At 35.6% G+C, this 15,321-nt stretch overlaps 1 protein-coding gene across 1 annotated transcript in view; it reads right to left on the bottom strand.

The window, feature by feature from the left end:
- The window catches only part of LOC104409652 (probable phospholipid-transporting ATPase IA), a gene marked incomplete at its 3' end in the record, with an annotated part of 47,354 nt that overhangs the window by 25,579 nt on the left and 6,454 nt on the right, over window positions 1-15,321 (bottom strand). Inside the window, exons 4-8 of the mRNA XM_010019581.1 lie at window positions 13,054-13,099; window positions 8,888-8,928; window positions 7,909-7,982; window positions 3,328-3,397; window positions 2,588-2,715 (exon numbers count right to left, since the gene is read on the bottom strand). Coding sequence (XP_010017883.1) covers window positions 2,588-2,715; window positions 3,328-3,384 — 185 coding nt within the window. The remainder of the gene's footprint in view (window positions 1-2,587; window positions 2,716-3,327; window positions 3,398-7,908; window positions 7,983-8,887; window positions 8,929-13,053; window positions 13,100-15,321) is intronic.

Raw genomic sequence — 15,321 nt, 5'->3', positions numbered from 1 at the left:
TTCTCTTAAAAACTGTGAAGAATATGCAGTAAAGTCTTTTCTATTGCAGGATTCATTTTTTTTCCATTGGGACACTGTCTCTCAAATTCTCCAACTGTCCAGCTTGGGACAGGAATTTATCCTCAAGGGTCTGTTACTGGGAAGACAATCAGAAGAGAACTGGGACAATAGCCAATGGGACCTGTCTCCAGCAGACCTAGTGCACAGACCAAGGAAAGGAAAACAGACAGCAACACAACCAGGGGCACAGAATGCCCAGATCTACCTGGTGTAATGCTGCTGATCCTCTAATAAGGAGATGGTATGATGGCTTGATGGAGCTCTTAAATCACTATTTCCTGGCCTCAGTCTTCTCAAAACTGCTCCAACTCATGTGATTCTTCTTGTATGCTACGTAACTAATGACTCGTCAGCAACATATTTGAGTTGTATTCAGTAAGGGATGTTTTGAATGGGGAAATATTTCAGTATATTTGCCTGCCAGAGCTGTCAAGGGTATATTAGGAGCTAGTAATTCCCAAGACATATCTGAAAGCTTGCATACCAAAACATCTTCATACTTCACTCTTACCCAGAATTTTGTTTGAGAATGTCTTCAGGAGAACATTTACTTCAGGCATGTATAAAAAATATCTGCCCTTGTTTTTAACTTGCTCACCCTTCCTCTCTGAGACATTGTCTAATTATAATTTCACATTTACCCAAGCTAAAGAACTTTTCTTCTTTTTATAGCTAACTGTCTTCATTGACTAAAACCAAGTTGAGGTGCTTCTGTATATTCACAAATATACCAAAGAGCTGTATACTTTGGAGAAAAAAGTTAACTCACTCAGAGGATATGAAGAAAACTTTTTTGGCCTCTTTGTCCACAGATTTAGCCAGAAGGCAAAATAACTGTAGTGAGGCTCTATCTCCTTGAATACTGAGAATTCAAAAGGAAAAGGGGAAAGAGAACCATTTTTTTTTTTTGAGTTGTTCTCTCCCATGAAGGGAAAAAGAAAAGACTGAAAAGGTCAACCAGGTATATTTCTGGCAATCCAATGAGTTCCCTAAAGGAAAAAAAGAAAGAAAAAGGAAATACATTTTAAGTATTCTCTATTGCTTTTGCAAAATTTTAAGATGGTAGTGGAGAAAGTGGAAATTGTAACAGCTGCAGCTACACAATCTGGTAGGAAGGTCTTAAAGATCTGAATGTTTACCAGTTAGATGAATCTGTGCTACCTCTAATATGGAAAGAAACAGAACTCATCTCTGATTTTTCAGAGTTGGGAATAAGATCAGGATCCAAAAAGAGTTACTTACCTGCAATTCTTTTTCACTGAAGGTAAATATTATATTAGAGCCACACTTTTGGAACTATTCTACTGCACAGGAACTATGTTCAAAATATTCCCAAATGAAAAACTGCTTGACCAGCAGATGGCGTGCTCCTACACATTCTTCAGGCATAATGGCCATCAGCACATTCCATGTTTCTTTTTTAAAATCAATTTTTAAAGTTAAGTAATTAGATTGAAAAGAAAAGTACGTTTTTCCCTCTAGCCAGGGAGGAAGGATGAATGTGTGGATCTATTATAACTATTACCTTCAGAGAAGAATTACAGGTAAATGTTTTTCTCTTCTTAACGACAAGTACAGTGGAATTATAATAGATCCACACTCTTGCGACTGAAAACTCCCGGAATGCATCTGTAAGAAATCAGTAAATAAAACATGGAATATTAAGGGGAAGGAGGTAAAAAAAAAAAAAAAAGGTATTTAATAATTAGTTAGTACTATATATATCAGTCTAAAACCACAAACATAAATAATATTGTATATGGAAAAATACATGCCTACCAAATAAAAAAGAAATCCTGTAAATCTTTGGGAATGAAAGACGCAACAATTCTGGATCTAGCAACGAATTTTATACTCCTAATGCATCACATTCAGTTCAAATTCATAGGAGACTCTAAATATCAGTATTTACTAAGCACTTAAGTATTTTAAGAATTTTTGAAGCAGTTTTACAAGCATATATGTTGTAATTGCACCTATTAGAAGAAGGCAGTCTATTATTACAAAAACATACTTTCAGTGAGCTAAGGTATTAAATGTCTTTCAGGTACCAAATTAGAAGAATTTGAGGTATACAGTGATGGACTCAATTCCACTCCATATTTAGACAAACAGAAGAAAACAACAATTTAAATTAAAAAAATAACCAAATCAAAAAACAACCAGACAAGAAACTACTTCTATTCAGCTTCTATAATAGAAACTTAACAGAGAAGGTAGTTACTAGATACACATTCCATGACTATTACAATTTGAATAGCACTCCCATCTATTATTAATACCTATTACTTTCTGAAGGTCAACTAGTACAAAAATTGAAGTTCTAGACATTAGAAGTAAGGTTTTATCTCTCAATTTTTTTTTTTTTTTTAAGAATAAAGAATACAGTAGAAAAAAGTTTTCTTCTCTAGTGTTAGCAGAATAAAGACTTTACTTTTCATATTTTAACTTGAGTAGTTTAATAACAAATATTCATCTACTGATAAATTGAATCTCCTAAGAGGTCGTCTGCCTCGGATTTACATACCCATGCCCATCCAGTCTGATGTTTCCAACAAAGTCGTAGAGGTGTCGGTTTGGGCTCTCACATTCAATTCTGCCTGAAAGACTCATCAAGCTTTCAATGTCCTTTATGTCTGATGTTAGTGGCAAACCCTGTAAACAAAATTTGTTTGTCATGACACTAAGACTCACTTTCCAACATATATGTATTATATGATGGTGCAAGATTAGAAAACCAGAATCCCTATGGAAGCAAAATGGGAATGCAACACTTCGCTGACACTCCTGGATGCTAAGACAGTGAAAAGTCACCTTGGTATCTTACAACATCATGATGAAGACAGGGTCATAACCAGTCATACAGCTCAGCAAGAATGTCCTTGAATACAGACAATGCACTCAGTCAAAAAATACTATTCCCTTCTTGCCTCTGAAGGGTAATACTGGCACTATCAGCTTCTTTCTGCAGGGTTTCTCTATCACCTATCCTCTAGAAATAAAACCAATACCCAAACTACTAATATTTCTACCTATTTTCCCAAAGAAAAAGCCCCCAAACAAAGTACAAAGCATGGCTTAGCAGTACATTCATTCCTTCCACTTGATTAATTCAGCAAAAACTCCTATGATGCCAATAACCTGCAGCTTTTTATTCAAACCACTGTAATTTCAGCCTTCTAAAACAGCCATTAACGTAATAAAAATGTTTTTATAAGCAATAATAGATAAAAATATTAGCAATATTCTCAAAAATGAAATTCATACCTGTCGAATTTTTAAGTTTGTCTCACCATCTAAGTTAGATGTTTCAATGTAGCACATAGCCTGTGGTTCACTATTAAGAAAAGAAAATCCTTAATTTTAAGTTATACTGTCAACATTCACAAACTGTCTGTAGTCTTTTAATACCAATTTATGCAATCAGATTTTTCTTTCATCAAATCTTCAGAACTAGAGTAATTTACAGGCACATCTGTAAAAAACAACAGTACTTTACATTTTCAGAAAAGTTTGCTTTAAAAAAAACACCAGTTTTTCCTAAAAACTTAATGCTAAAAATGCTGTATGCAGCAAAAGCTTTCCATGTTTTTCCATAAGATTAAGATACAGACACAAATGTATCTTAAATTAAAGTGCCCACTACTTTAGGCAGCAGTAGTTTAGACATGAAAGTTTTTGTGTAAAGGCTTCTTTTATTAAAAAAAAAAAAAGTATTATTTATGGATAACATAATGCAGTTTTTGAAATATGTCCTCTAAGAAATTTAAAAGGCTTTTTTTATAAATTAAATGTTTTAAGTTTATGCAGGACATTACTATTTGAATAGTTAATCTATTTAACACATACTGATAAATGGCTTATTCCTTGCAATAAACTTTTTCAATATAATTTTTTGATGTGTAACACAGCAGCAATTTTATATTTTGTAACATACTTTTAGACTTTAACTCATATTACAACCATTATAGATCCGTTAAGTAGAAAAACAGAGATACAGAAGGACATGACTTTTCTTCACGAAGACAATAAACAAGTACCTCTCTAACAGGTCAGGATTTCTTAAGTACTCGTCAGCTCCCATTTTCTGGGCATGACGACAGAGCACCTACTACTTATATCTACAACAGAATGAACTTTCGATCCTGTAAAGGATGAAATGAGTCATAAAATCCCTTACAACTTAAAAGAATACATGTTTACTCTCCACACCACTCTAAGGCTTCAAATATTTTCCTTCTTTGTAGCACAAAATTCAAGCACCAAGTACCTTGTAGAATTTTCTTTCTTGATGCAACAGTGCCTTCTGATTGCAGGATAAAATTAAGTAGGTTATTCTAACACATTTTTGCAAAGCAAAAGCATTAAAATGTGATATATTGCTTTCAGGCTAGTGTTTCCTGGCAAACTTTTCTAAAAATGTAAATAACTTCTACTCAGATTGTTTGGATGGAATTACCTGTACAATATATTATTACAATTCTAGCATTTTTATTGGTTAATATAAAAACGAACAGTATTCCCATGAAGCACTTTTAAAACAGACTAAGGCAGCAAAGCCATTTCAAGTGAGACACATGCTTAATTGTAATTACCGTAGCAGACAGCAGTGACCTCCAAAGTAAGTACGTTACAATTAGATCAAGGCAGGCCCATTGATTTGTTAGGGAAAAACGAAGTGCGGTAACAGTGCAGACAACAGCATAAAGCTCACATGTCTAAGAAACATGCATTTTGTCACAGTACACAAGAACAGTGCTGCTTTTGCCATTGCATGCAGCAGAAATTGTGCAACATCCAGTTTGTGCAGAGGGTCCTCTACCAGTCCTACCAACATTATAACTATATTCTTTGCTGAAAATAGTGGGTTGGTATAAACATGTATATTCTTAATTTTATCCAAGGAATTATTTATCCTGGTGTTTTACTGTGTGTTTATTCAATGACAACTTGTCTGGCAAAATTTCATAGAGGTAGTGAAAAAACAAAGAGGACTGAAATTTGGATTTCTTGGAGTGTTAACACTTTAATGATCTGTATTTTTATCAGCCCAACCCCGTCTAATTTTATAAATGTGTGGGTTTTGTTGAAGCAAGCTGAACAGCAAAGCAAGTATCAACATGGCAGTGTTCTTCATATTTGGTATATGAGGACCCACATACACATTTCCTGTGCAACTAATTAATTCTAACCTTGACGACAGACTGATGAGATCAGCTGGGAGATGCTCCCCATTGGTCACTTTCACTACTTCCCCTACTGCCACCTACACATCCCAGTTTGAAAATGATTAGAACAGAAAAATAAGTGACATGGAAAAAACAAAACAAAAATAGACAAAGACAAAAAGACAGAATTTGAAATTATTATTCAAACAATACATGTTAATTAAAATGTCTGATGACAATTTTTTCAAAATCTATTCTAATCAGGTCAGAAAGAAAAGAGCTATACTTTCATTTTTACTCAAGTATATGATTTTACTTTAATGCACTGATTTTAAGCTGCAGATTACATTGACACTGTACAGTAAAAATAAAAAGCTGTTATGTTTATTTCTCAACTGACAAAGTTTCTAGACACTCCATACATAAATTATAAAAATAAAAGTCACAACAAAAGATTTTGCACCAACTTTCAGAAAAAGTCAGGTGATAAGAACCTCTTCTATGTAGACATGCTGAAAATTATTTTGTATTTTGCTTCATCTTTGCAGATTTCTGTGCACGCTGAATTAGCAAGAACCAAACACAATCAAACCTCAGAGGTTTGTGTCCTTCCACTGTAAGAGATTATCATTTCCTAAAATAATGAAAAGCCTCTTATTCTCCAGAAACTGCTATTGCTAGTAAAAAGAACCAAGTGTTATTAGTTTGAATTAAAACCAGACCCACAAGCTTTCATTGCTATTGAAACCTAAAATGTAGTTGGGGACCAATAAAAGCCTGGAATGCAAAAATCGATGAAACTGTCTTCCTGGAGACTTCTTGGCCACATGGAGACGAGAGGTGGAGAAGGAGAGCACATTAGGGTAATGTAATAGCACAGGGTCCTCTCCCGGAAGGAGGGCTGCAACAGGACCCTAGCAATACAACTAAGAAGGAAGCTGTAGCTGAAAAAAATGCCTGAACTGGGCCCAGAAAAGCAATCATGATTCAAGGCATCTCCTTTGCGAACTGGATCCTGAAAAAAAACCTAACAGTAAAATTCAAGGTAAGTAACAGTCATAATTGGGACAGTGTGTTCTGACAAGGGCAGTAAAGAGAGGTTGAACAAAGAGGTAATGATCTTGGCCAAGTCCAGTAGCAGCTGTTACTTAATTTATCAGCACATGATGTAGGATTCCTTTAGAGGGGGGACAAGGCTCAGAGAGAGGGGTTTGCAGGCAGCTGGTGTTTTTCTGTGTGTAAACTACAACTGGAGAACACTGTGATGCAAGTTTTCTCCCAATCCAAAAGGGCAAACAAGGGAAGACATCTAGGCGAAGACTCAAATTTAGGAGTTTACTCAGATTTCAAAGAAGCTAGTCTGAGAGGATGTAACCATTTCTGCCTGCAAGACACTAGGGTTAGCATGACATAAGCTATTATCAGGCCAATAGAACAGGTGTTCTTACTGCATGGTGTATTGCCTAGGAAGATCTTGGTGGAGAAGCACAAACGAAATTTATAAACGCTTCTCAAAGTGCAGAAGTAAAGGTTTATTGAGGATACTCTCTACAAAACCAGCTAAGTTATGACAAACATTAGCATTGAAGACAGACTGTGGGGAAAATTTATTGTATTATCTAGCAATTACTTTACACTTGATAATAATTTAATAAAAGTGTTTTAGAAACCGCAACACTTAATTTTGAGATGTGATGGAAGATGGAATAAACAATGTATTGGTCTCCACTACAGTCTTGTCACAGAAAAGGGTAAGATCCTAACCTTATTAATTATACGTATGAGTGGATTCATTAACTTCAGTGGGATCATAGCGAGTTTATACCTATTTCATAATCATACACTTGACAATAATGCTTCCGCTTGTGCCAGAAAAAACATGGAAATTGCATTATAAACATAGAGTAATAAATCAGAATGTTACGGATCATATTTAAATAATCTACATTAAAACATTTCTTAAAATATGTTGTCTATTGACCTGATCAAATAGATGTTGAAAAATGTGCATCTTCCACATAAGATGTGGATTTCTTAAATAAAACTGTCCAAGGAAATGATGATAAACAACCTCTGATTGTCCATGTAAAAAGAATCAAAGCATTGCATGCTATAAATCAAGTCTTGCTTTCAGTGCTGAAATTATTAATTTTATATATATATGAGAATGAAGTGAATGTTCAGTTCATATAGACAGCACTAATTTGATAATTCATATCTCACAATCACTTTTTTCCTGATTCAACTATCAAACTGGCTATTATATCCATTAAAAATCATTTCAGTTCCTTTTAATGTATCTATTTTAATTTATTTATAGGATAAAATTTGTTAGGCACACATCAAAAAGCCAACCAGATTAAATATGGCAGTTGAAGTCCAATTTTTAGAATGAGAACCACCCTTTTTTGTAGTATATTCAACAATAAAACTACATATTAAGTTTTTCTTCTGGGTAAATTGAATGCCAGTGTAATCTTAAAACTGTTACTGCCAAAGTTTAAAGAAACACTGCATTAAATAAGTGCCCAAACAAACAAAAGTCTACACTTCAGAACAGCAGCATTTTTGTTTATTCTTTATTTCCTTGGAGCAATCACAAATAAATAAATAAATAAATAAATAAATGCAGGGTAGAGAAACCAGCCTCTACACTGTAAGCATCAGTGGGCATCTCTACCTTGATGAGAGCAGTACAGTGTCAGCAGGTATATACTCTTTGCCTTTTATTATAACTATATCTCCAACATCTACCTGAAAGAAAACTGGGAATTGGTTAATGGTCTCAAACAAAATATGTTATCCCTTTGTTTTAAGCACAGTAAATATTTACCTGCTGAATTTGCTAGAAAGACTGTTAGAAACACGCACTTAGAAAAGCCTAAACGTATTAGGTACTTCAGTGACCCAGAGGTCTTTGAAACTCTTCGGAAATCTGTTGGGTTTTTTAAACGGTTTTAATCTTGACCCTCTCTATGCAGTACTTTACTTCTGCTAGTTATTGTAAAATACTTTATGGGAAGACTGAAGCTGAGTAAAAGAAGAAATGAATCTCCCCTAAGATCATAGCTCAGTTGCATCATGCTACATACCTTATCCTTGTTTCTCCAAGGATATAAACCAATTTCAGCTGAACCTTGTCTCCAAATTACTGTGGGTCAATTTTCATTGAAGTTTTCAGGCATGGAAACCAATACAACTAGGGGACTAGGTATAAAGTGTTAACATTTAGTCCTATAAAGTTACCTTTAACAGTCACGTCCTAGCCACTATGTAACAGTCTTCAAAGTTCTCGAGATTTAAGCCAAAGAAGTTCATTGAATACACAGAGTAATTGGTTACCAAAAAGTTCCTGCTTTGGCACACCAAATACTACTATGGGACAGTCTAATTTTGCCAAGTTAATCATATTATTCAAGTTATTTTTCACTGAACTTAAAGTCCACCAGTGAACAGCAGTTTTGCCTTACTCATATCAAAACTGATTTGACTTAAAAGTACATTTTAAGAAAGAAGTATTAACAATCAAAAAATAAATTACAAAAGATTATACCTTTCCCATCATACCAGTCAATTCTTACCAGTGACAATTATTTGGAGAAATAAAGCAAATATCAAATATGCATTATGCTCTAACAGTCACCAGTACAGACACACACCTTTTCCCAGTGGACAATCTCCCATGCACCATTTCGTAGTACTGAAAAAAAGGAAAAAAAAATAAAGAAAAAAAAAAGATTGTACAACTGGAAAATTCTCTAACTGCAGTATACAGATACATGTTAGACTCCATATGAAAAGCCATACACTCACAGCTCATTTACAAAACATTTTACAGTATGCCTTGTTTCTATGAATTCAGGTCAAGCATTCCGATTTTACAGTTCTGTGTATTAGTTTTTGTACCATCGAATCCTATTACAAAGTCAATGAGGACATTTAACAGGTTTTGAGGATTAATTAAATCTGATACAGATTGTATGATAATGTGGTGTTTTTAAAAATAAATGAGTAATTGGATTAAAAGTTCCAAAGTGGGGAAAAAAAAGTTATTAAATTTTTTTTTTTTGCAGTTCAAATATTGATGATGCTCATACAAAAAAGATTAATAAAAAGTCACTAGCAGGCTTCTTAGCATTCAGCTGTTTATACTGTTACTGGTATGTCTGAGAAATTGAGGACCATTGCAGCCATCTCCTCCATAAATATACTAGAAATCCCCCAAATCGACCCATGCCGTTGAAGATTTAGTATAGGTTTCACCTGGCACTAGGAATTTCTACTGCAAGCATGCTCCACTACTCTAGTTTTAAGTATTACTCATCATACAAAAACCATGTCTTGTTTGCCAGTTAATTGCCCAGATTGCCTTTTCAGAGAATAATAAAGGTGACTTTGTATTATTAGCCCTAGTTACAAAGCCATTTAAGATTCATGTGCAAAAAGAAACTGAAATGAAAAGAAAATGTATCACCAAGTACCAATATTCAGGTATCTCCAAGATATTATTCTCTTTCACTGTGTCTCCCAGCTTACGAACTGTCAGGATGCTTATCTTAAGTACCTGATCAGGATCCAATTCTTATGCAAGCATGTGCTGATCTCAAACAAGTGGATCAAAATGTGGGAATATATACAGCCTTTACATCTAAGTCTTCCTTGAGGTTCTGTCCAGACTGACCCCTCTTCTTGTATCTCAACAGTTCTGCGAGTCATGATCAAACCTGCCTAATAATTCTTTGGGATGAGATAAATTAATGTACCCTTCCTTCCCCTATATTTATTAGTGCTGATACGCTCAGCGCAAAGGTAAATGGAGCAGTCTCCCTTTCAGTCAGTAAGCAAGATCTTTTAATGACTGTCTCACCAAATAGCTTATTATTATACAAAATCTGTTTGGACAATTTCTCTTCACTAGGAAAATGACAGATTCGAAGCGAGGACTGGTTGTAATAGCATCCTAAGGAACACCCAAGAGGTCTGATAACTGTGCCACCAACTACCTATTTCCATTCCTTTGTGCCAGCAATATTCTTTGTGGGGCCATTGTACCAACCAGATGAAAGAAATGACGAGGATTAAAAATACACCTTGCTGAAATCCAGATGACAAAATCTCACAAATAGCTATAGTAGAATAACTGCCAGTGGAGTTCTGCAGGTCTTATTTACAAGCTGCCAGAGGTGGCCAAGGGCTTCTTATGAAGTGCTGGCTGCAGAAGCACTTGCACTGCTGAAACACACCCTAAAGCTGTTTCATGTGCTGCTGAGCTGGCCTTAACATAGCATTGCCACTGCAGAGGGAAGGTCCTGTTCTGCCCTCATCCCATGCAAAGGTGTGTGCCCCACTGCTCAGTGCGTGCTGCCTCTGGTGTTTGTTGGACACTTTGATGAGCCCGTTTAACCACTAAATGGAAGGCAACTGTCAGCTTTGCATTCTGGATTTGTTTCCTGCTGGTTTAGTTGGTTAAAATCAGCTCACAAATGGATGAGTCAGATTCATGAAAACATGAGACACCTGAAACCTCAAGAGTGCTCTAACCCTAGCTCGATCCAGTGACTTTTAAGCAAAATTAACATATACTGACATTCAATTAAATCCATTTTTTATAAGACCAAAAAAAGAAGTGGTGTTGCTATGTTCCTTTTATATAACAGTTAAGAGAACTTGTGCCATAAAGTCTTCTGCAGCCTGGCTTTCACATTTGTATTTCCCATTTTTAGCTGTCTCTAACTTTCAAAAGCATGTTCCATCTGCCCCACACAAGACAACCTCATCACACTGCAGAAATACACATTTCATTACATCAGAATGTCTGACAGTGTCCTGCTGTGTATGTATGCAGCCTGAGGTAACAAAAATCATCCCTAATGCAGCCTAATAAATCAAAATCCTCCGCAAAAGGTTTTTAGTAATTGAAATTTGGAAAGTTAATTATGTAAGGTTAACTGAAATACAGATGGTCTTTAAGGAATAGACAGATGAAGGGAAACCCATATACAGAATCTATACATGCACCTGTCATTTCATTAACAATTTCATATGTTTAAAAGGCAATAGAAGGTGAGCTGGATATATAATGTACTAAGCACATTTTATGTAATGTAACTTTTCATGGTTACAGGACTGCTGAATACATAGGGAAAAAAGGGTACCATACTGATTAACTTTTCAATTATTGCTTTGAAAATGGACTCTATTTGACAATACATTTAAATATTGCTTTGACAGTATGCTAGGATTGATGTTGTGAATCCTACATTAGCTTAAGAAACTTGTTTCTCAGTACTAGTAATATTTTATGTATCCTCATTACACTTTCAACTTCCAAGATACTCTTTTGCATGCATGGAACATTCAGGAATTTTACAAACAGTCACCAAAGAGCCTAATGAGAGGCAACCAAGGAGAAGAGGCAGGAAAGACATTAAAACAAGTCTTTTATTGATTTAAAACTCTGTACACTCAGACAAACAGTAGAAAAAACCAAAAGGCAGATTTAGAATCGAGATTCACTGCTACCTAAAACTGCTGGTTGAAATCTCAAAAGCTATGAACACTTGATGAAAGAATTTTGGATGTCTAAATTAAGTTTTCCTTTGGTTTTTATGTATAGATAAGACATCACCTATTTCTCCAGGCCTGTTCTCTTAAGATTCCTATTCCCAGTACTTTCAGTCAATACATTTGTTACCTTGTCCTATTCAGCTACATGCTCAGTAGTTTCATAAGTTATCTTCCCCCTCCAACCTCCATAAATTTTACAGTAAGCTTCAAAACTTATGTACAATTTACGTGGGCTTTAGAATTTATGTTTTTAAATTAGAGACATTTCCAGTGGTTAGCAGTGATAAACATTTCTGATTATCTTTAGTCAATGACTACATCCCTCCCTAAAAAACTAGAATTTACATTTGTTACTTATTTGAAAAAGATTCTGTATAAGATTCTCCTCTTTGTGGTATTTTTCATACTTGCTGCAATCAAATTCACATGATGCTTATTCCTCCTGTTTACAAAACCAGGACCAGCTCTACCAAGAGATGCCTACCTCAGAACAAGTAACATGAAAAGTTGAAAAGCAGCAAAACAGGAACTTAAACTTGGACTTCCTACATGACAAAGGTGTTTAGGATATATTAGCTAGTATCTGCCTCACTTTCTGAGCTAAAATAATCCTCTGATTTAATAGTTGTTTTGTTCATTAAAAAAAAACACCAAACAACAACAAAAAAACCACCAAAACACCAACATTCCAAAGTTTTGGGTTGGGTACACTACCTAAATATTTCATTATCTCTAATCACACCATTACATTGATTTCATAATAAAAACCAAAACAACAAAAAAACCCCTCCATTCATCTTTATCCACAGTTTTGAAGCAGCATATAGTTCCACTTTATAACTTATCCTTCCAATTGTAGAGTTTTTCAAACTGAATTGTTCAAGATTTGATGGTCAAAATAAAAATATGATTTGTGTACTTAAAAATGCATATATTTTTCATCATAATCTAGGCCTACTAAATACAGTGGTGATTACAACCTTTTAACAGCTACAGCATCATCTATGTTAAATGAGTAAATGTTGAAGTTCCTTTGGAACCTCATAAAGACTTGGAGCATATTCCACTTGGTGGGGCTAATGTGACTGCAAATTGTTATTGTGACTGTTTAGATTTAAACTTTTGAAGTAATCTGCATAAGCAATTTCCCACTCAATTACCTCTCAGCACTTCAGATTACACTACTACCATCTGCAAAAAATTAAAAAAACAACACTCCTCCCAACCCACAATTTATAGGCTTAAAAAAATTTCCTACCTTGAGTTTGTTTCTTGTTCACGGCATTATCAGCTTTATGCCTTTTCTAAATTAAAAATGCACAGTGGTTAAAGACGTCTATTGAAATGACAAAGTTTTCACACTTAAGATAAAACCCACATGCAATACCCCTCCCGTTCATCAATTCAATAAAATTATTAAAAAACATTTTAAATATTAGTATGTATTGCTTCCATAATTATGATCATCAGGAAAGTCACACCCAGTTCCAGGCTAATTGCATTGTATCAAAATGTCCTCTCATGTGGGCAACTGCTACCTGAACAAGTTCCTTATATAGGAAGCAGTGTACTTGTGTATCATAACTTTGACCTTTTCTGGAACTGGGAGCAAAGATTGTGGAACCATTCTTCATACTGGTGTCTCACACTGACCTGAAGTCAAGCAATGCCTGTGTAAACATAGGACTTCACTGCTAGTTAAGTGCCTGCAGACTTCAGCAACAGTAACAAACACACAAATGGACACCATCACACCCCACACCCCCCCACCCCTAAACAGGCCATAATGTTCCTCAGTTTTAATGCAGCCATGAGAAACCTTTTGACAGACATATTTTGATGCAGCTAAGAACCACCAGCATTTTCAAGGTATAATCAAACTCAGCTACAAAAAGCTTAGGAGACTACTAGTTTAAACACAGTATTTAATAGTAATGAACGTCGTTCTTCCTGAGCAGGAACATGATTTGGAAAATTAATTTAAATAGAATTAACTGTTTTAGTTAAGATTTTTGAATAGAACTGCATAATTCATGCCTTTGAAATACAAAGAAAAATCAGAAGCAACCTTGCAAATTTAAAGAAAAGTAAGACAAGCTACTCGAGATTTATTTCTAATAAAATGCTGGTATGACTGAGCTAGCAGCTCTTAAAAGGCCACCTTATCACTTTGCAAGACTAAGTTAAGGTATTGCTTTTTATAAGATTTTCACAGATAATCAGCAGATTTGCCTTTCAAAAAGATGGCTGATTTTACAGATAAATAACCTTTGATCAATGGGAAGGCACAATAACTTGATCAAAGCAGGTGTTTCTTGGCCCATGAGGAGAGTCTCCTCCAGGTTAAAAAGTAACAGTTTAATGTCAGTTTCTTTCTGAGCTATAATGGGTGAAAATCATTGGAAACAGCTGATAATCTAGCACCGCGTGTCACAAATTTTGTTAGCACTTCTGAAGCATATATGGAAAACATATGCTGTTCATGAATAACTTTTATTCTAACATCTTCTGCATCTTGGGATTTCATTCCAGAAAAAGCAGCATTTGGTTCTTAAGCTGGAAGTATTATTTTGATAAGTATTGGTATCAACATGTAAAGTTCTCATCCAAAAGCCAATTAATCTTGCTTTAATCTATGGTGGTGATAAGCTTGGGTATCTCTCTGTGCAAAGAAACTAAGGCATAATGAAATTAAAGGTTAAGGGAAAACACACAGAGTATTTTACTATACACCAAGTGGTCAGCTTTCACAGGAAAAAGAAGTGCAGCTGTCAGTCAGTCAAACATTCCTGCATGACATAACCAGCAGGCAACATTAAATTTCATACCTGACTACAAAAGCAAAGCAAACAATTTTATGTGGACTATAGTCCAAAAAACTCAGCTGTGCAAGTGAGAAATTCGTAAGTTACATCACATATATATATATATGGAGAAGAGATTCAGAGCAGCCCTGCAGAGAAGGACTTGGGGGTGGTAACTGATGAGAAACTCGACATGAGCAGGCAGTGTGCGCTTGCAGCCCAGAAAGCCAACCATATCCTGGGCTGTATCAAAAGAAGCATGACCAGCATGTCAAAGGAGGTGATCCTGCTCCTCTACTCTGCTCTTGTGAGACCTCACTTGGGAGTATTGTGTCCAGTTCTGGTGTCCTCAACATAAAAAGGACATGGAGCTGTTAGAGCAAGTCCAGAGGAGGGCCACGAGGATGATAAGAGGACTGGAGCACCTCCCATATGAAGACAGGCTGAGAAAGTTGGGGCTGTTCAGCCTGGAGAAGAGAAGGCTGCGTGGAGGCCTCATAGCAGCCTTCCAGTATCTGAAGGGGGCCTACAAGGATGTTGGGGAGGGACTCTTCATTAGGGACTCTAGTGGTAGGACAAGAGGTAATGGCTTTAAACTTAAACAGGGGAACTTTAGGTTAGATATAAGGAAGAAGCTCTTCCCCGTGAGGGTGCTGAGGCGCTGGCACAGGGTGCCCAGAGAAGCTGTGGCTGCCCCATCCCTGGCAGTGTCCAAGGCCAGG

This window comes from Nestor notabilis, unplaced genomic scaffold (assembly GCF_000696875.1).
Source record: "Nestor notabilis isolate BGI_N333 unplaced genomic scaffold, ASM69687v1 scaffold14678, whole genome shotgun sequence".
Classification (NCBI taxonomy): domain Eukaryota; kingdom Metazoa; phylum Chordata; class Aves; order Psittaciformes; family Psittacidae; genus Nestor; species Nestor notabilis.
Note: the sequence above shows the minus strand (reverse complement) of the source record. Positions and strands in the feature narration are given on the sequence as shown.